This window comes from Miniopterus schreibersii, assembly GCF_964146895.1.
Source record: "Miniopterus schreibersii genome assembly, chromosome: 6".
In the NCBI taxonomy this organism is placed as follows: domain Eukaryota; kingdom Metazoa; phylum Chordata; class Mammalia; order Chiroptera; family Miniopteridae; genus Miniopterus; species Miniopterus schreibersii.
This window is the reverse complement of record NC_138107.1, coordinates 6815832-6836223: the sequence shown is the minus strand read 5'-3', so window position 1 is coordinate 6836223 and position 20392 is coordinate 6815832. Positions and strand designations below refer to the sequence as shown.

The following is a 20392-nucleotide window of genomic DNA, read 5'->3' as shown; positions in this document are numbered from 1 at the left end:
TCCCCCCCGCCTTTCCCCCGCACCAGCGCGTCACTTCCGGGATCCGGCGTCACGCGTCACCGCGCCCCCGCGCCCCGCCCCCTTGCCCACCTAGCTGGGCGGGGCCGGGCGGCGGCGCAGGTGCTGCGACCCGCGCCCGGCGGACCTCGCGGTACCCACGTGGGCCTCCAGGGGCGAGAGGAGCGGCGCGCGGGCGCACGCGGTGCGGGGGAAAGGGAACGAGCGGGGCCCACCTGTACCCGCCTTCCGAACTGCGCTCCTTCCCAAAGGCTCGGGAGCCCCCGGCCGTAAATACGGTAACGCGCGCAGGCGGCGTAGAAACAAAGAGAGGAACGTGGTAACGCGCACCTCCGTTTCCTAGCCTAGTCTTTCTGCGCGCGGAACTTACGTAATGGGTGTGGGGACCCGGGAGAGCGGCGAATAAAATGCCCCCTCCGCACCTCAGTGATGGAAGGGAGGGAAATTTTAAAATAGAAATGTCCCCACTTCTTCCTGCTCCCAAGCTCTGAAACGGCTCCCGAAGTGGAACTCAAAGAAAGGACCACCCTCCCGGCAGGATTTGTCGCCTCTAACTTTTGATGAGATTTAACCAAACTGACCTGAAGTCAAGTTTGGGAAACCGACCCCGACCCCGAGTACTGGTGAACTGGAAATGTCATCTAGCCAGGAATAAACTGCTTGGCTTCTGGTACCAGCCCTGCTCCTGGCGCGAAGCGGGCGCTCGGTGACTGCGGAGAGAGGAGGTGGGCTGGGTAAGTTCTGTTCACGCTGACTTTTTTCAGGGGCTCGAGGAGCGGGCGAGAAAGGCTGGCGCGTCCTGTAAGCGCAGGCCGGCCGGGCTGTGGGCGGCGGGCCCGGCGCGCGAGGTCCCGCACCCCAGGCGCGGCGCCCCGCAGTGACTCGGGGGGAAGCGGGCTGAGGGCGTCCATTGACGCGGCGCGGTTAGAAAGGCGGGAAGGGAAGAGACGTCCTTCGGTGAACGACGCGGCACTCCTCTGAAAGGCTGGTGTCCGGGATGGACGACCCACAACTGAAATCCCTGCCCTCAATTTCCCCTCGCCCCGCCGCCGCCAAACCGGAGGTAAAGCGCAGCCCTGAAGTCTCCTCGGAAGGACCCTGCGAGGAGCAGCAGGGGTGATGTCATCGCAGCGCGACGACAGGAAGTGAGCTGCCGGCTGCTGCGCGCGAGGTCCCGAGCTGCGGTGACAGCACCGCGATCTCCTCTCTCGTCTTCCCGCCGCGATGGATGAAGCCTGCGAGTCGCCCACGGAAAAGGGTGGCGACACAGGGGCGTCCGACGAGACGGCCGCTGCTCCCGGGGGCCCCGGGGCTACTGACGCGGACGGAATCCCGGAGGAAACTGACGGGGACGGAGACGGGGACCTGAAGGAAGCCGCGGCTGAGGAAGGCGAGGTAGGGAGGGAGGTGTTGACGAGCCCGGGGGGCGCTCTGAGAATGTGTTGCCGGCTGCTCCCCCGGCTTCCTGGCGGATCCCCCCAACTTAAGCTCATTCGACTCCCCCTAGATCTGCAACCGCGGAGGCCGGTGCGGGGTAGAGAGGAGACAGAACTATAGTGCTGGTCCTGTTCCAGAGACCCAAGCACTGCGTTAATATGTTTAATCCCTGCCCTTGACTATTAAAGCTACTTCTAAGAGAATTTTAAATAGCCTCTTGGTTTTCCTGGTGAGGAAATTGGGATCCGATATCACACAGACGGTGCAAGAGCTAGCACCCCTCAAGGTTCCTAGAACCCCTTTCACTGCAATACGGTTTCTCCCAGATGTTGCTTAAGCATAACTTCGTAATTATAGGCTGCCGAGTTGAAGACTGCGGGAGTTACTGGTTTAATCACTTTCTCACACTCTTGGGACATTTAACTGCTACCAGTGACCTGGATGCTACCGTCCAAGGGTCTCCCTATAGCATAAACACACCAAACACACCTATTGTGCCACGCCAAAAGCTCAGCAGTGTTGTCTAGCCATCAGTCAGGGGACCAGAATCAGTGTTCTTTGGGCTCCACTTCTAGAGATAGAATCTTGGGCTCTTCGAGCTGTAAGTAAGGAACTTAAAGAGATCATGGAAGGATATTAGATTAGATGGAACCAGCCTTTCAGAACATAAAGTTGCATCAAAATATATAGAGTAGGAACTCTTAGAAAAAAAAACAATGTTCTGAAACTATTTTAAGAAGGAACCTTTGAAACATCTCAAAGACAGAAAGGATTTGAAGAATAATTAGCTTAGGCCAATAGAGAGTTCACTACATAGAGAAATGTGCACCCAACAGAAGATATAACTTTTTTTTTAGGCGTCCAAAACACTTTTAAAAATTGACCATATACCTAACCACACAGAAAAGCAAAAATTCTTAAAAGTAGAAATCACAACAGGCCACATCCTATTAGTACAGTGCAATAAACTTGAAATTAACAATAAAAAGCTCCCCCTCCTCCCCCCAAAAATAACACCTGGACACCTTAAACTGTTTTCTAAATAGCCCCTAGATTAAAGAAATTAACAGAGACACTACATCAAATCCTATGGGGTTTGATCAAAACCTTACTTAAAGAAAAAAGTTATAGCCTTACATATTTTTATTAACAAGAAGGAGATACTGAAAATAAGCACCCAACTCAAGAAAACAGAAAAAGAACAGAATAAACCGGAATAATGTAGGAACAGGGAGTTGATAAGAATAAAAGCAGTTATTAATGAGTGAATGCTTTAAAAACATAAGTAATAAAGACTTAGTTATTTGAAATGTAAATGCACAACATTATGAAATAAGGAAGGGCTATAGGCACTGATAGAGAGATCTTTAAAGTTTTAAGGAACATTTAACGTTCAAGTTTAGGCCAAATCATCAAATCCAAGAAAACTGGCTCATTTTTTAAGGAAAATATAAATCACCAAAATTGAAGCACAAAGAGGTTAGAAAACTTGTATTCATCAGTAACTAGAGAAGAAATTGAAAAAGTTGCCAAAGATAACACTACCCTCACTTTCACCTACCTCTCATATTCCTGAGTTTAAATGTGAGTTCCTCTTTTGGGAAAACAAAGGATAAATCCCATTAGTGAGGTTTGTTGTATCCTTAGATTATAAATTAAGCTGGAGGGGATGAAGCTGGGATTTTGATTTTTGTTGTTATTAAACAGACATTGAACATTTAGCAAAAATAAAACGATGTTAAATGCTTTACTGGGGAAAGAAAAATAAGAGACAGACCTATCTTCAAAAAGTTTTCAGTCTAGTAAATATTTGCATGATGCAGTAGAATTAAAAGATAGGAAGAAAAGAGCACTACATGTGGGAGAAGCTCACTGAAATGTTCCAAATTCAAAAAAGCACTGTTATGATGAGAAGATGACTCCTGTTTAATATTCTTTCCACGTGGAATCAGCATGAGTAAAGAGATCGATAGATTTAGAGGCAGAAGAGCTGGCTGGATGGAAAGGGCGTTTCTGACACCCCCTCTAAAGAATGAGGTTAGGAGAGTGGTTCCAGGGGAGAGAGGTTTTCATGATCCTTGGCACTTTATTGCCCTTGTAAACAGATAGGGGAGCTACGATCATAGCTGAACTAGCTGGGCTGTACATTTCTTTGGGGGAGATCGTGTGTCCTGCCGTTGGTGGTACAGCCAGTACCTGGAACCAAAGGCTACTGAATAAATGGTTTGTTGTGTTGTGATGGGAATGATGTCTTCTTACCTTGCCCGAGCCTGGAAAGTGGGCCAAGTATATAAAAGCATTTCTTTCATCGCCTCAGCTCAAGAGTCAGGACATCTCAGATTTAACGGCAGGTGAAAGGGAAGACTCATCATTACTCACTCCTGCGGCCAAAAAACTGAAAATAGACACGAGAGAAAAGAAAGAGAGGAAGCAGAAGGTCGACGAGGATGAGATTCAGAAGATGCAGTAAGTTACTTCCCGTCCCCCCATCGCAAGGCTCTGGCTCGGCCATGAGCCAGACATGTTTCTTGACCTTTAAGTTTTTTCTTCTTATAAACTCAAAATAAAATAAAGCAATTAATACACTGGCATATCAGAAAATATAAACAAGTAAAAAGAAAATACCACCTTGCCACCAAGATAATTACTGTTAATATTTTTTTGTATATTCTCCAAGATATTTTCTATACATATATGTATATCTATAAATTAAATTAAAATTTTCAAAGATGTTAAATACTGTTTGTAAACCTTTTTTTTTACATTAAATATGGCAGATCATTGCATGTCAATGTATACCTAGGTCACAATTTTCTTCAAAATGGAAATAGCTTCAGTGTGTTTTCTGCTTGTAAGAGTAGTACGGCCTGGCTGGCGTGGCTCCGTGGTTGAGCATCGACCTAGGATCCAGGAGATGGCAGTTCGATTCCCGGTCAGGGCACAAGCCAGGGTTGTGGGCTCCCTCATCATTGTTTCTATCTTTTTCTCTCCCTCTCCCTCTAATCAGTAGAGACATTAAAACAAAAAAGTTATCACCGGAGGTAACTTTTTTTAAAAAGTTTAAAAAAAAATAGTATGGCTTCATTGCAAGTAATTCAGAGAATACAGAAAAATCGGAAAAAATAATTACTCATAATCCCACCACTCAGAGTTTACCCAGGGAATATACCCTTTCAGGTGTGTGGGGGTTTTTAATGTTTGATATGTACTGCTAAATATTTTCATGTCAGTAAATATGCCTGTAAATCATCATTTTTAATGGCTGCATTGTATTCCAGTATGTGGATGAACCATCATTTAACCAATCCCCGCAGCTGTTCTGGTGTTTTAGATTTTTTTCTTTTGACAACATTATGATGCATATCTTGAGCACATCTTTACATACCTACCTGTCCATTTGCTTCCTAAAATAAACTAGAAGTGTGGTTGCTGGTTCAAGTAGTATGAATATTTTCAAAGGGTTTTCATACATATTTCTGAATTCCTCTCCAAAAAGGGTGTTCCACTTCACATCCTACCAGCATGTATGAGTTTCTGTCTTGCCAGTCTCCTTAGTATCACTTTTTAATACTTGTCAATATGGCTTATGAAAAATGTTATCTTGTTTATCATTTTAATTTCTTTAATAGTGAAGGTTAATTTTTTCCTCTATACTTATTGGCCATTGATGTTTTTGTAAATTTTCTGTTCGTGTCCTTTGCTTATAGAATATTAGCCCTTTTCCGTATATTTTACAAATATTTTCCTCCTTAATCTGTTAGTGTTGAAAACTACTTGTGTGAATATAATCTTGTGTATTGAATTTCTACCATAATGTGAAGTGTGGTAAGGTAGCATTATAGGGAGTGAGCCTACTGCCGAAGACACTGTGGCCCAAGGCAGTGACCCAACATTGTTGTTTCAGTTTTTGTTCTTAATAAAGGATTCAGGTTTCACTTAGTCTCAAGTTGCTGAAGAGCAGAAATACTTGATCTTAACACTAAACCCAATACTATGGACTCCTTGAAACCTCATTTCTCATTGACACTTGATTTTATTGATGTAATAGTACATTTCAAGCATTCTTTCTCATAAGTGAACTAATTCCCCGAATCTTTGCCTAGAATCCTGGTTTCTTCTTTCTCTGAGGAGCAGCTGAACCGATACGAAATGTACCGCCGCTCGGCGTTCCCGAAGGCGGCCATTAAAAGGGTAAGGACAGACCGTCGCGCGGCGTCTTCACCGGCCGCGAGGACCCAGCTGGACTCGATTATGGCCCCTGGCGTTTGGAAATGGGTTAGGCGTGTTGGATCGTGTAGGCGGGAAAATAACAGCAGCACGTCCCTCGCTCGTCCGCCCAGTTGCGGTTTCCTTTCCCAGGGACGGGCCTCGGCAGGCAGAGCCTGGCTTCAGCGGTCTGGGCTCCAGCGTGCGCCCCGGGCAGGCGCGCTTCGGTGCGCGGCTCTCCCGGCGCTGGCTCCCAAAGCCACGCCTTGGCTACCTTAGTCAGTCTCTGTCCTTCGTTGCAGCTGATCCAGTCCATCACTGGCACCTCCGTGTCTCAGAATGTGGTCATTGCTATGTCTGGCATTTCCAAGGTGTTCGTCGGGGAAGTGGTAGAAGAAGGTGAGTGGTGCTGGTCGGAGTAACGGGTAGAACCAGGAGTGGTCTTATTTTCAAGAGCATCTGGACTGAGGGACCTAATAAAGCATCTGTAGTGGTTTCCACTTACACTAGTTGACCAAGGGGGAACCTTTGTATTCAGTGAAACATGACCATTATTTTTCAAAGTTTCCCTACTGGGAGTCAGGAAGTATCTAGGAAATGTCCCTTCCTGATTCCTGTCCTCAGCCCAGAGTAACAGAAGCAGACTGGATTTTTCTCCAGTGAACTTGGCTCATTTCTGCTGCCAAGAGATACAAGAAAAGCCATCACTGGAGCTGCCCAGTATGGCATGGTGAGGAGTTATCCCTGATGTTACAACCCCTGGAACTGCCCCGTACCCATCAAGTAAAGAACTTGGCTGCTATTCTAACTGGTTTGGCTCGGTGGTTAGAGCATTGGCCCGCACACACTGAAAGGTCCCAGGTTTCCGGCCAAGGGCATGTACCTCAGTTGGACGCTCCGCCCCAGTCCGGGTGAGAGCGGGAGGCAACCAATTGTGTCTATCTTACATCGATGTTTCTCTCTCCACTCTCTCTGAAAAGCAATGGAAGGCCTTAGCGGGTTTGGCTCAGTGGTTAGAGCAACACCCGGGCAGACTGAAGGGTCCCAGGTTGGATTCTAGCCAAGGGCACATACCTCGGTTGCAGGCTCAATCCCCGGCCCTGGTTAGGGTGCGTGCAGAGGCAACCAATCGATATGTCTCTTACGCCGGTGTTTCCCTCTTTGTCTCTCTCCCTTCCTCTCTGTGGCCCCCATCCACTCTCTCTGAAAAATGGGAAAAGTATCCTGCCCGGCTAGGCGTGCCTCAGCGGTTAGCACTGACCTAGGATCCAGGAGATTTCGGTTCAATTCTTGGTCAGGGCACATGCCCAGGCTGCGGGCTTGATCCCCAGTGGGGGAGGGGGGTGGTGCAGGAGGCAGCCAATCAATGACTCTCATCATTGATGTTTCTATCTTTCTCTCTCTCCCTCTCCCTTCCTCTGTCTGAAATTGATATATTTAAAAATATACATATATCCTTGGGTGAGGATTACAAAAATAACTTGGCTCCACCCACATCTCTAGGTGACGTTTTATTTTTTTTAAGCAGAAGATAATGTTTTTAACTGTTTCCTATGATAAAGCCTGAGATGGGATATTATACTAAAACTAACATGGTACATTTTCTCACCCGAGAATATTTTTTCCATTGATTTTTAGAGAGAGTTGGAAGAAAGGGAGGGAGGGGGAAAGAGAGAAACATCCATGTAAGAGAGACACATCGATTGGTTGCCTCCTGCACACATCCCGAGCCAGGCCAGGGCTTGAACCTGCAACCCCGACACATGCCCATGGCTGAGAAGTGAACCCAAGGCCGGTCCTTCAGTGCCCAGGCCGATGCTCTAACCACTGGGCTACACTGGCCAGGGCAAACATGGTTCATTTTATAGCATTCTCTTAAGAGAAAATGTCTTGGTTTATTTCCACAGCTAGCTTTAGAGGAGTTAATGACAATTGGACTGTGAATAAGCTCTGGTGGGCTCATGAAACTTTCTCCTTACCCTGTTTAGCACTGGATGTGTGTGAGAAGTGGGGAGAAATGCCACCACTGCAACCCAAACATATGAGGGAGGCTGTTCGGAGGTTAAAGTCGAAGGGGCAAATACCCAACTCGAAGCACAAAAAAATCATCTTCTTCTAAGACCAAAGCCTAGAAAGGCCTGGTGCTGGAGGACATCTGGTTCGACTTCAGATTGCAGACTGTGCACTGGTGCTTTAGTATCTGCCCAAGATTTTAATGTCTTTCTCAAAACTGATGTTCATCACAGCCAGAAGGCACAGCCAGAAGGCATGCAGTTCATACAGGCCTTGACTAACCGTTGGCACCTGAGGGCATTCTGAAGCCTTCCACTGTCTTGGCTAGTTGGAGGAAAAGCACTGGGCCTTAAGCGTCTTCTGGATGGCAGAGCGGCTTTCAAAGAAAACCTTTCCAGGAGAACCTTGATGGTTTCACATTGAAGCCTGAAGTTGCTATGTCTTAGGTTGTTTCTTACACCTGGTTTTAAGTGGATGAAACAACAAGAAACTTTTGACTTGTGAGACACTAACATGAAGGACATGCTACAGGAGTAGTGGAATAGTTTGTCCCGTTAACATTTAAGATTCTCCTATGGATTTTGGTGAGTGGTCATTAAACTGTTTTCCAACTTGTCATATGTGTGTTCATTTTCTAACTGGTTGGAATGGGGGGAATTCATCATTCTTTTTTTGGTATCAGAGTAAAACTGGTCTTGGGTTTTTTGTGAAAATCTGAGCCCTTCTCACTTTCTACTACAGCTATTAAAATTTAACCTCATTAAAGAGTATTTAAAGCACTTAAAAACAATGTAAAAGCCCATATATTTCAGATTTCTTATAGATATACCACAACCAGTTCTGTTTAACAAGTTTAATTTGCTTTTTTCAGGTGGTTCACAGAACCAGTACACTCAAGGTTTGGTTAGATATTGCAACATTAAAATTTCCCAATACTGACCAGTATTCCAGTTTGTCAGATACATTCTCATTGTTTTCCTCAAATAGAGGGGAATGGAGTGACCTTTAATTGACAGTGATTAGCAGTAATAAGGCTACAGGATTAGTTGGCAGTCCCCAAGAATTCTTTTCCTCTCAGTGTCACAGGGAAGAGGGCTGTGAAGCTGTTCTCTTTTGAAGCTTTCCTGAGCATGTCTTAGTAAAGATTCCAATTCTGTTTAGCACCCTGAGTGGGGGAAAGAGCGTGAACTCACAAAGTTGGGCAGATCTGAGTTAGTATATTACTAACGTCATGGCTTTAAACTTGTCCTTAGCCAATGGAGAAGACACTTCAGTGGGCATTCCACAAAGAAAGCTAGTAAGACTTAGGCTACATCCTGACCAAAAATTAATGAACTAAGGGGGGGAAAAAAACAAACATTCTGTCAGTTCTAACAGGATTTTTAAACAGTTATAGGAACTATATTTCAATTCAAGATACTGGGTAAGGCTGAAAATTACCAATAACAAGGGAGAAAGTTCATATCACAAGTCTGGCCACTTGGCAAAACCTCCCAGTTGAAGATTATCTAGGAGTGTTTCACCTTGTATCTGTTGTAAGAGATGGGAAAGATAATCCCCACGCAACAGCTACTCTCCATACCTACCCAGAGGCGAATAGGAATTTCCTATCCTAGCAGAAGGTGGGGGAAGCCATCGGTTTGGGTGAGAGGACAATACACCCACCAGAATCTTGAAACAGTCATGACCGTGGAAATCACAGCTTTTGTGGTTCTCGACCAGGTGTCATCCTACTAGCTTGTGCAACAATTTCAGTTATTTCCAGTTTTGTAGTGTTGCTATAACTGATTTTAGACATTTAGGCCAGGAATTAAATAAAGGGGGGACGGGGAGACAAGCCATTAGTGTAAAGGTTAAAATGGAAAGCTCCCGTATCAATACGGCAATACTTCAAATTACCTTCTTTCCACTACCCTCCTGAACTAAGGGGAAGCCAACGTAAGAGAGTTAAATGGAAGCCTTTAGGTTATGGGCTGTGTGAGGGGTGGTGCTTGCGCCTTGGATACTCCATGCACAGGAACCATTCCTTTCAGAACCATGAAAGAGTGCATAAGGTTGAAGCCCATGGCAAAATCAGGGTTAGATTAAATACACAGCAAAAAGCAGCCAACACAGGAATAGAATCCACACCTCTGTCTTAAGTCAGAGAAGCTAGGTTACCTATTTCAGTGAGTTGAAAACACAATTTGAGAACCATCCCTGCAGCTCAGCTATGAGATTTAAACCAGTGCAAATGCACTAAAACATATCTCCAGTACATCCACGTAAACAGGAAATGTACACAATCCCAGATGAGACAGTGAAAATGTTTCACAGCTGAAATGCTGATGTACAGTAGCTGGAGTCTTTGAGAAGTGGGGCTATCATCACTCCAGACGTTTTCTTGAGGTATTATTTCTTGTTCAGTCTTCAAGCTCCAAGGCAGAAATTGTAAGCAGTTCAAAGGAGCTGATACCATCTTTTCCTTCCATTTTTTCCTTTACATTTATCCTGAGGATAACCAGTTCATTTCTTCATTATGAAAAAAAAAAACAAACTTCCTTCTTCCATTGAACAGAAGCATGAAGTTACACAAGATGATGTTTACTAAAATTCCATGGGACAAATGACCCCTACTGTATTTCCTGAGGGAGGATTTCAAGATCCAATGGCCAAAGCTGCCATATAATGGAAGTCAGAAATTTGGGGCTGCATTTGTCACATGGACAAGAGCTCCAGAGAGCCCAGAAACTAACTGAGCTCTGGCTATTACAGGGGTTAGCCTTGCTACTTCCCAGACTGTTTCTATTGCCTTCCACCAAGCACAAGCTTCAGGTGAAGGTATACCAGGGAAGGCCTTAGACATGTTCTTTGCATGGGGGGATGCCAGAGGGATACAGTGGGTCAGGGAGGAGAGGAAGGGAAGAAAATCAGAGTGCTTTTAAACCAATTAGTGAGCCTAAGGTTGAATGGTTCCATTTTCCAGCTACTGGATCTCCCTCCTCCCCCTCCAAGAACATTAGAAATGCCATATTTGAGAGGACCAGTGATCCATTTGTTCACCATTCTGCCTGTAAAAGAAGCGTTAAGGGGGAGTTTGTGGAGCTGTATTTCACCAAATAGCCCTAGTGGCCTGTAATTCCTTTCGGGAGGCCTATACCATGCGAGGACTCCTTACCCCTCCTGCACCAGCAGTTCCTGCCAGCGCCACTTCCTGACCATGAGCTCAAGTTTCTGACTTGCTATGAGAAGAGCTCCCTTTTACCTATGGCTGTGAGGTAGAGGCGAGGGCTAGTACTTCAGGACCTAGTGAGCGTGTCCTTCCTCTTCACTGGATATTGATCACACACCATCCTCAGCTGTCATCGTTCCAGAACTGGAGCCAACATTTTAAAGATGTGTCCTCATCTAAGTGCCTTCACCCCCTGATCCTTTTTTCTCTGCACCTGTATTTTTTAAGTAAGGCCACCTGAGGTGCACAGGTAATTAAGACACTAGCATGGCTGTGTGTGAGGTCCGTTTTCTGTGTCTCCATGTGCCTTGCTGATGATGTAGCTGGCCTTTTGGCCACAGCAGCACACTGACCTCCCCCCTCAGCAATGCCTGGGTTTCCTCCCTGAGTCCTAGCAGAGCTCACTGCCTCCAGCTGCTGAGTTTTCTGTAAGTGCATTACTTCACACTCACCTACACCGAACCGAACCTGTCACTCCTGACTACTCACAGCCTGGCTTGTGGCCCTCCTGCAGGTTTGTTGTCTTTTGTTTGTTTATTTGTTTGTTTGTTTTTAAGTCTCTTCTGGTTTACCTTTCAATGCCTAGAAGTAGTGACATATGATTGCACTGTAATATCCTACTTTGAGGTTACTTATAAAAATATTAAATAAGGTCTAACCAAGCATCAACCAGTAGGAAACTTCCCATTAACATTCTCTCCAGAAAGATGTTTATTCTTAAGTCTCTAAGTTGTTTCCCAAGCATGACAAAATATTCCTGTAATCTCATAGTAACTGGTGCTTTTAAACTGCCTTTGTGAAGAACTTGACAAAAGTTCTTTAAAAGTTTGAACAAATTAGATCTTGTTCCTTCTTGAACACGTTTCTTTTTATCCTCAAATACCTACAATATACAAGTTGGACATGATTTCCCACAGGGAAACCACTTTACCTTTCCTTCAATAGGTCTATGTGATTAAGACTTTACTGGCACTACTAAATCACTAGTTTGCCATCCTGCCAATTCAAGGTGAGTTAGCTGATGAATTTCTGTCCAATCAACAGCACAGCCTGAAGTATACCAAAGAGTACAGATGAAGGCCGAGTGTTCGGTAGGAAAGAGAGGAGGAGGAAACTGCGCTTTCATGGGGCAGGAGCAAAATCTAGCTAGGATAAAGGGTATTTTATTTTTTAACTTAAGTCAAAATTACATGATTTTAAAAAGCCACAATGATAGAGGGGAGTGGGACACAACAGGCTAAGATGTTTATGTTATAGTTTAAAACACATTTTCAGCTCCCAAACCAGGTGCTAAGGAGAGTGCTGGTAGAAAGTCATAGTGCTGGAGAAACAGATGTGCCAAGGACCCCAGGGAGACAGGAAATCACCTCCGAGGTGCAGCCACGGAAGAGAGGACTCTAGGCAGGCACCTGGGGCTCAGGATCAAGCTCCTCTGATCCCTACACCACATCATGCCTTCAACCTAGCTCAGAGGGAATATTTTTTCTTGACTTAAATTTCAAATAAATTGAGTTATAGAAGAGAAAGCTGATACAACTGAGCCGCTACCCTTGTTTACTTTCTACCACAGCAAAACGACGATGAAAGCAAAACAAAGGAAGCGTAACCCTGAAAACCGGATTGTGGCATCAGCCAAGGTGATATGAGCTTGGTTCCCTTGCTAAAAAATGCAGGGTCCTGTCTCCCTTATCTCATGCCTCTCCTGGCCCCCGCCTCGTTGGCTGTTTCCGTTCTACTCTACTACCGTGGCCAGAGCTCAGGCCAAGGACTGTTCAGGTCGGCTACAGGAAGCTCTAGGACAGAGAATCTTTGGTGGCTCTGTGGGTGACAAGAGGTGAACACGTAACCTTGTTCACGGGCTGTGGAAGAAGCAACTGTCTCTGTCATGAAACCATGGTGAAATGGCCCTACAGTGTGCAGAAGATGCCACCTAGTTTGCAGAGGACCCAAAGGCTTTATGTAGGCAAGACATGCCTGAACCACGCACAAAGCTGCCCCCAATTTCCTGGAACGTGGTCATGCTTGGCCCTATCTGCCATCCAAGTTAGAAGAGCTAGCAGAAAGGAGTGAGTTAAGCACTCCCCCGTCCCTCTGGCATCCTTAGCCCACTTATTCAACACTGGAGGCTGCCTTCTGTCACAGGTGGTACTATTGCTGGTGATCGCCTCTTTCCTTGGCTCAGATGGCTGAGCCACTGCTATCAGAGCTCAAAGAGGGGGTTATATTTCCTAATCTCCCGAAGAAGTTTTTCTTTATCCTGGTTGGCATTGGCCAATGCTTGTTTAGTTTCTGTAAGTTCCTTTTGTAGGGTAGGCAGTTCTGTCACCTGAGGAACAATAAGTAATTCACAGTTAATGAGTAAGGTAACACACCTTGCAAAAAACACACAAAACCACTCAGTAAGGGAGCAAGGAAGAATTCAAGCAGAAAGATCCACAAGTTTGGTCAATGATCGAGAGAATCCAACTCGTTTTTTCTAAGAGCATAATGCCATCTTCAGAATTCATCAGGGACAGGGACAGCAGTAGGTGATGTGTGATCAGCAGCCATCCACCTCCAGATTTACATCCTCTATTAAGCTCCAGATTTACATCCTCTATTAAGCACATCCAGAGGCTGCTGGTAGGCGACGGAGCCCAAACCACCCATCCATACACAGCACAAGAACCCTTTCAGCCTTCTGGGTTTTACCAGCTTCTGTGACTACAGTCCCTAAGGGTTTATGGGGAAGGTACTATTCAGTTAGGTCCTCACCTGCTGTCCAAAAGCCTCCCCAGTGGGGACCAAAAACACCTGTTCTTCTGGAGGCTGTCTCTTCTCACTTTTAGGTACTTCAGCTGATGGTCTGTCCTGAGCAGCAGCTGGAAAAAAAAAGTAAAGGTTCTAAATGACTAATTGCTGCCAAGATGCAGACGATTCCTAGTTGTCACCTGTTCCCTTACAGGAGAAAAAAGGCAGAGAAGCCAGGGGGCTGACAAGCCCAACTCACCGCCTACGTGGAACACACCATCATCACTCCGCTTCAGTACAACATGCTCCATGGCCAGAGTGATGGGCACGGCGCCTGGAGACGTCGGGTAGATGGGGGGGATATCATCCTACAGGAAAGGGGGAACGCACATCATGCCCTGACCAACTCAGAGCAATTTAGGTAACAACCCAGGCTTCTACCATTCAGTCTGAAGCACTGTTGTCATTGTCTATGCAAGGTGTGACAGGCAGACCTGAGTCTGTCCCATTCTAGAGATGGTGAAACTGAGGACCAGGTAAACTAGGGATTGTGCACGGTCATTCTGCACACCAAAGACAAGGTCAGGGCTACAGACAAAGTCTCCTGACTGAACTGAGGACTTTTTGACAGCAACACATATTTATGCAGTGCCACAACATCAACAAAGAATGCTAATATGCATTTCCTCACTTGATCCTCACCACCTTTTACAGTGACAAGGCAAGAGTAAGAGCCGTCACTGCCAGAATTCCTTGCCTGACAAAGTCTAAGGTAAAAACCAAAAGTGCCCCTCACCTTTAGGGTGATCCTGGACTTCAGGAGCTCAACCTGCATGGGAACTACCACTGGAATCTCCTCATCCTCTAAGAAGGGCCCCAGGCCATTAAGCACCGAGGTGAGCAGCTCAAGGTCACAGCCTTGAAGCAACAAATGCAGGAAGCCATTCTTTGTGGCCAGGGGGGAATGAACAGCTGCACCAGGCCCCACCTCAAAGCGAAGGCCCACAGCTGGCCTGATGTGGCAAGTCTTCGAAGTTGAGGATTCTTGAAAGCTCGTACCTTTGAGAAGACAGAAGGAAAAGATTAATTAACAGGGACTGTTCTAAGCACTTTACATATACTTAATATTCACAACAACCCTATGCCAAAAGTATTATCATCCTTCCCATCTTAGAGATGAAGGCACAGAGAATAACTTGCCCAAAGTTGCACAACTTATAATATCAAGGACAGGATCTGAACTCAAGCAGCCTTACTGCAAGGACCATGGGCTCAGCTACCTTGCTACCGTGCCCGTGGTACGAGGGAGGTTAAGGACCAAAAGGAGCTGGCCTTGCTCATAATGCCAAGGAAAGCTCTGAACACACAGAGCCCTCCATGTTGCTAAATTTGAACCTCTCTTCCTTTCTTCAAGTCTGGGTCTTCCCACATAAAACTACATCTCTCTGCTAAAGCCAAGCAGGATCCATGCTAATCTCAAAACCCTACAAAGTAATCTCAGGTGCAGCCAAGGACATGGAACAACTTACATACTCATATAACTGAAAATTGGTACAACCATTTTGGAAAACAAATTGGCATTATCTAGTACAGTTAAAGCTCTATCTTCCCTAATGACCTAGAAATTATACACTCAGCCCATCCGGCGCGGCTCAGCAGTTGAGTGTCAACCTAGGATCCAGGAGATCTTGGTTCGAATCCTACGGTTGCGGGCTCGATCCCCAGAAGGGGCTGTGCAGGAGGCAGCCGATCAATGACTCTCTCATCATTGTTTCTATCTTTCTCTCTCCCTCTCCCTTCCTCTCTCTGTAATCAATAAAGACATATTAAAAAAAAAAAAATTTAAAAAAAAAAAAATTATATAATCAGGAATATAACCCTGGAGGAACTCTCCAACATACACACTAGAAGACACGTACAGGGGTGTTCAGGGAACCCTACTTGAAATAGTAAAAATACTGGAAACAATCCAAATGCCTGTTCATTAATCAGCTGCCTCCTGCACGCCCCCAACTGGGGATTGAGCCCACAACCCCGGCACGTGCCCTCACCGGGAATCGAACCCCGATCGCCTGGATCCTAGGTTGACGCTCAACCACTGAGCCACACCCGGCCGTCAAATGCCTGTTCAGAAGAGACTGGAGAAGTAAATATAGTAACGTGTATGAGAGGTATTTTAGGGGTGATGGCAATGGTTGCACAACTCTATAAACTTACTAAAAGTTACTGAATTGTACATTTACAATGAGTGAATTTCACAGCATGCAAATTATACCTCAATAAAGCTGTTTTTAAAAAGCAAAAAGTAGTATATTTTACACAACAGAATATGATAATAAAAATGAATTACAGCTAACTCAACAACCTAGAATTTAAAGAATATCATGTTACTTGAAAGAAGCAAATCACAAAAGATATAAACTATAATTCCATTTACAATAATTCAAAACCCTGCAAAGCTAAATGCATCGATATGAACACGTGGAAGAACTGTAAAGCAAGAGAGTGATAAACACAAATCCCAGGATGCCATGGTTCCCTCTGACAGATGAGAGGCAGAAGGCTCAGGAGAGGAGTTCCCGGGGCTTCACTTGTTTTACTTATTAAACCAGGAGGTGAGAACATGGGTTCACCGTACTGTTATTTTTTTATACCTTACATATACCTTATAAGTATGCCTTCATATTTACTCAATATTTTTTTTAAAAAATTTTAAATGAAGCATATAGCACAAGCCCAGATTTTTCCTGTCATCTTTTAAAGTAAAATGATAATTCACATCAAAGGACTTAATCTGAGTGACAGAAGCTCCTTGGTCAGATATAATTTGATGTGAGCAGCCACACTAACAATGAGTGGCCACTGTCCTCATGCACCAGCTGAAGGAGCATGTGGGGAATGAAAATGGAGACTAACCTACTGAATGCAAAACCCCAGAAAGAGCTCTATGAAGTTCCTGGCAAGGAGGAGGCTTTGTTGTTCTTCCTCCCCCTAATGGCTACTGGAGAGAAGGGCCAAGGGCTTGGCTAGGGCAGCTGCCGCTGGAGCAGTGACAGGAGCCAGTTAAGCTCTGGTTGTCCCACACAAATCCCACCAGTTTTCCTGGAATGGCTGCCATCCTTACCCGGGCACTGCCCATGCAGGAACGGCCAGAGTCCCACGGTGCCCAGGTGCTGCAGGTTCAGGTCCTCTGCTTGCAGGGCCACAGTCAGGTCCTCGCCACGTACCTCAATCCCCAACGACACGTCATTCACCTTCAACACCAGAACTGAGACCTGTAAAAGAAGACTCTGTTAGCTGAGTCCTGAGCTTCCAACCTGGAGTCTACCCTCTACAGAGAAGAAAGTAGAGCAGCTGACCAGGTGAGGACGGAGGTCTTCCCCACTGGGTGAGACTGAACTATTGGCCTCCAGTGACCCCTGGCCACAACTCTCCACGGCAGGGCTCCCTTGAACATCAGCGCTGTCCAGGACACTTGGAAGAGATCCTGGTGGAAGAGATTCTGGACCAGACTCTGCATAAGAAAGACAACAAAAGAGTTTGTTCAAATACAATCTCTAAAAACAATGACAACTGTAAAAACAAAAAACATTTATGACATTTATGAGACAACTAGAAATTTGAAGACTACATATTTGATGAATTTAAGGAATTACTATTAATTTTTAAAAGTGTGATAATAGTATTTCGTCAAATTTTTTTAAAGTCTGCAAATGGAAGCAACCCAAGTGTCCACGGATGGATAAAAGAATAAATAAAATGCAAAGGAAATTCTGACATTGCTACAATGTAAATGAACCTTGAGGACATTATATTAAGTGAAACAAGCTGGTCACAAAAGGACAAGTACTGTATGCTTCCACTTATAAGAGGTCCCTAGAGTGGTCAAATTCATAGAGAAAGAAAGCAGAATGATGGTTAACAGGGGCTGGAGGAGGAGGGAATGATGAATTATTGCTTAATGAATACAGAGTTTCACTTTTTCAAGATGAAAAGAGTTCTGGAGACGTATAGTGGTGATGGCTGCACAATTATTTGAATGTACTTAATGCCACTGAATTATAGTTAAAAGAGTTAAGATGGTAAATTTATGTATCTTTTACCATAATGAAAGTTTGTATTTTCTAGAGATACATAATGAAAATATTTATGGATAAAATGATATGTTTGGGATTTGCTTCAAAATAATATGGGAGGAAGGGAAGTGGTCAGAAGTACGTATGAAACCAGAATGACCGTGTGTTCTTAATATCTGAAGCCAGGTGATGGGTATGAGGGCTCACGATTTCATTCTGTCTACTTTTATATATATTTGAAATTTCCCTAAGAAGTTAAAAATAATAATAATTAAAAAAATATAGGCACACACCACATAGCTTAAGTAACAGTACATTCTCTTTTTATTTTTTCATTTAGACACTCAAGGGACGATTTTAGAAGTTTGCATTTCAATAAGCTGAAAGAAGCAGTGTAATTGATTCCTGTGGTAATTGATCTAATTCCTAAAAGTTATTTGTTTTATCATAGACAAAAAGCTCCTAGTTACTTTCCAATAATAAAATACATAGTTAGGCAAAAACCAGACCACACACACACCATTGACACCAGCCACAAAACAAAGCCTACTGCTGCAGTGAGGTGGCTGTAAGACTAGACTCGTTCTATGACAAAGGTCAGGCACCACAAAATAACCTAGAAGATGTGGGGATAAAGCTAGAGCCACAAGTCCATTAAAATTTCTCTTTTTTCAGTTTTGGTTAAGAAAAGGTCTGTTTAATCAAATCTCAGCTCCTTCTGCATCCTGCCAGTCTCAATGCAGGCAGTAGAAAGCACCCTTTCTGGACCTCTAGAACGTTGGCTGGCTCTGCTTCCACTTACCAGACTCCAAGAGCACCACGAAGCTATCGCTGCCATCACTGTCCACTGAAATCCGGTCTTCAGGGCCGCTGCTATCCAACGAGACAGCATCAAATGACTGCTGAGATACTGTCCTCTTCATGGAAAAAAAACGGAGCCGGGAAGCACTTCCACTCACTGGGGCTGCCACCTTCTCATCTATCTTGGCCATGGGCTCCCTGTTCAAAAAACAAATACAAAACCCACAGATGTGCCTTCAGAAACACTGTTCCATTCCCCTGCAATACCCCTCCCCTTCAGCCCAGATAGTTATTATATACATAAACTTTGATGTCAACTATTACCTGCTATGGGGGGAGGTTATACCATTTTAACAGCTGGCCTTTCTGAATCCTCATATTTTAGCATTTAAAACTGCATAAGCAGCTCTTCCCGAAAGCAGCCAGAGGTGGCCTCTGAAAATGAGTTGCTATTCACTTGACCAAGAAAACCCCACAAAATCATGCAAATCAAGAGGTTCAAATCTCCGTGTTCAATTTAAGAACACTCGTGAAACGGCGCAGGCCATCAAGGGTATGCCTATTCGAAAAGCTACCAAGTACGTGAAGGATGTCACTTTACAGAAGCAGTGTGTGACATTCTGTCGTTACAATGGTGGCGATGGTAGGTGCACCCAGGCAACACAGTGGGGCTAGATGCAGGGTCGGTGGCCCAGAAATAGTGCTGAGTTTTTGCTGCACATGCTTAAAAATGCAGAGAGCAATGCTGAACTTAAGGGTTTAGATGTAGATTCTCTGGTCAATGAGCGCATCCAGGTAAACAAAGTGCCCAAGGTGTGATGTAGAACTTACAGAGCTCAGGGGTGGATTAACCCACACATGAGCTCTCCCTGCCACATGGAGATTATCCTACTGCAAAAGAGCAGGCTCTTCCTAAGCCAGAATAAGAAGCTGCACAGAAGGAAAAGATACCCCAGAAGAAACTGAAGAAACAAAACCTTATGGCCCGGAAGTAAATTCAACATAAAATAAATACTAATAAAAGTAAAAGCAGCCCGGCCAGGCGTGGCTCAGCAGCTGAGCATCGACCTAGGATCCAGGAGATCGAGGTTCAATTCCCGGTAAGGGCATATGCCCAGGTTGCGGGCTAGGCAGCCAATCAATGACTCTCTCATCATTAATGTTTCTATCTCTCTTTTCCTCTCTCTGAAATCAATAAAGATGTGTTTAAAAAAAAAAGCAAAAGCAGAAAAAATAATAAAATAAAATTGCATAAGCAGCTCTCCCTTATCAACACTGAATGTCAAGGTTATTTAAGATCATCACATATAGAGAAGAGAAGAACTACCTACAGCCCCTGTGCTAATGAATGGCACCTGAATCCACCCACATTCACTCCTCAAGTATTTACTGAGTGACTTCTGCATACAAGGTACCGTACTGGGCACGGGGCAGAGGCGAAGGGTGAATAAAGGGATGCGTAAGACATCCTTTACCCTCAAAGAATCTGTCATCTAGAAGGAGGGAGGAGACTCACACATAAATAACCAGGGCACATGCCCGGGTTGTGGGCTTGATCAATGACTCTCACACATAAATAACACTGTATGGAAGTAGGTTACGCACACCACGAGAGAGGGACAGAGGCACAAGCCAAAGGCTAGGCAATATCAAAGAGGGGACAAGGTGAGAAGGGGATCGAGGCGGCTTTGCAAAGGGAGAGGGCATTTGAAGTGGTCCTTGAAGGGCTGTGAAAGAGGTAGGGAAAAGGGCATTTTATAGAGAAGCAGCAGCATAAGCAAAGGCAGTGGAGCCAGATAAAGAAACTGACTCCTGGTTAAAGGTGGAATTAAGAAAGATCCAAGTCTGCCCTAGCCAATTTTGCTCAGTGGTTAGAGCATCGGCCCACGGACTGAAGGGT

General features: G+C 44.9%; 2 protein-coding genes across 5 annotated transcripts in view; one reads left to right on the top strand and one right to left on the bottom strand.

Moving 5' to 3' along the window:
- Window positions 1-78: 78 nt before the first annotated feature.
- TAF11 (TATA-box binding protein associated factor 11) lies at window positions 79-8290 on the top strand. Of its 3 annotated transcripts, XM_081141553.1 has the most exons (7): window positions 101-296; window positions 504-752; window positions 1003-1413; window positions 3773-3921; window positions 5559-5646; window positions 5964-6060; window positions 7650-8290. In XM_081141553.1, exons 3-7 carry the CDS (start codon window positions 1243-1245, stop codon window positions 7778-7780), a joined length of 636 nt encoding a protein of 211 aa, XP_080997679.1. In that variant the 5' UTR covers window positions 101-296; window positions 504-752; window positions 1003-1242; the 3' UTR covers window positions 7781-8290. The 3 variants fall into 3 exon arrangements, with proteins under 3 accessions (XP_080997680.1, XP_080997678.1, XP_080997679.1); XM_081141552.1 differs by having other exon boundaries at window positions 97-752; XM_081141554.1 differs by lacking the exon at window positions 5964-6060 and having other exon boundaries at window positions 79-1413; window positions 7650-8283.
- Window positions 8291-8520: 230 nt separating this feature from the next.
- BLTP3A (bridge-like lipid transfer protein family member 3A) overlaps window positions 8521-20392 on the bottom strand; it is a 64734-nt gene continuing 52862 nt past the window's right edge. For both annotated transcript variants that reach the window (XM_081141550.1, XM_081141551.1), the window contains 7 exons: window positions 18494-18690; window positions 16975-17129; window positions 16740-16890; window positions 14412-14674; window positions 13875-13983; window positions 13640-13746; window positions 8521-13211 (listed from right to left, as the gene is read on the bottom strand). In XM_081141550.1, coding sequence (XP_080997676.1) covers window positions 13086-13211; window positions 13640-13746; window positions 13875-13983; window positions 14412-14674; window positions 16740-16890; window positions 16975-17129; window positions 18494-18690 — 1108 coding nt within the window. In that variant the 3' untranslated portion in view covers window positions 8521-13085. The remainder of the gene's footprint in view (window positions 13212-13639; window positions 13747-13874; window positions 13984-14411; window positions 14675-16739; window positions 16891-16974; window positions 17130-18493; window positions 18691-20392) is intronic.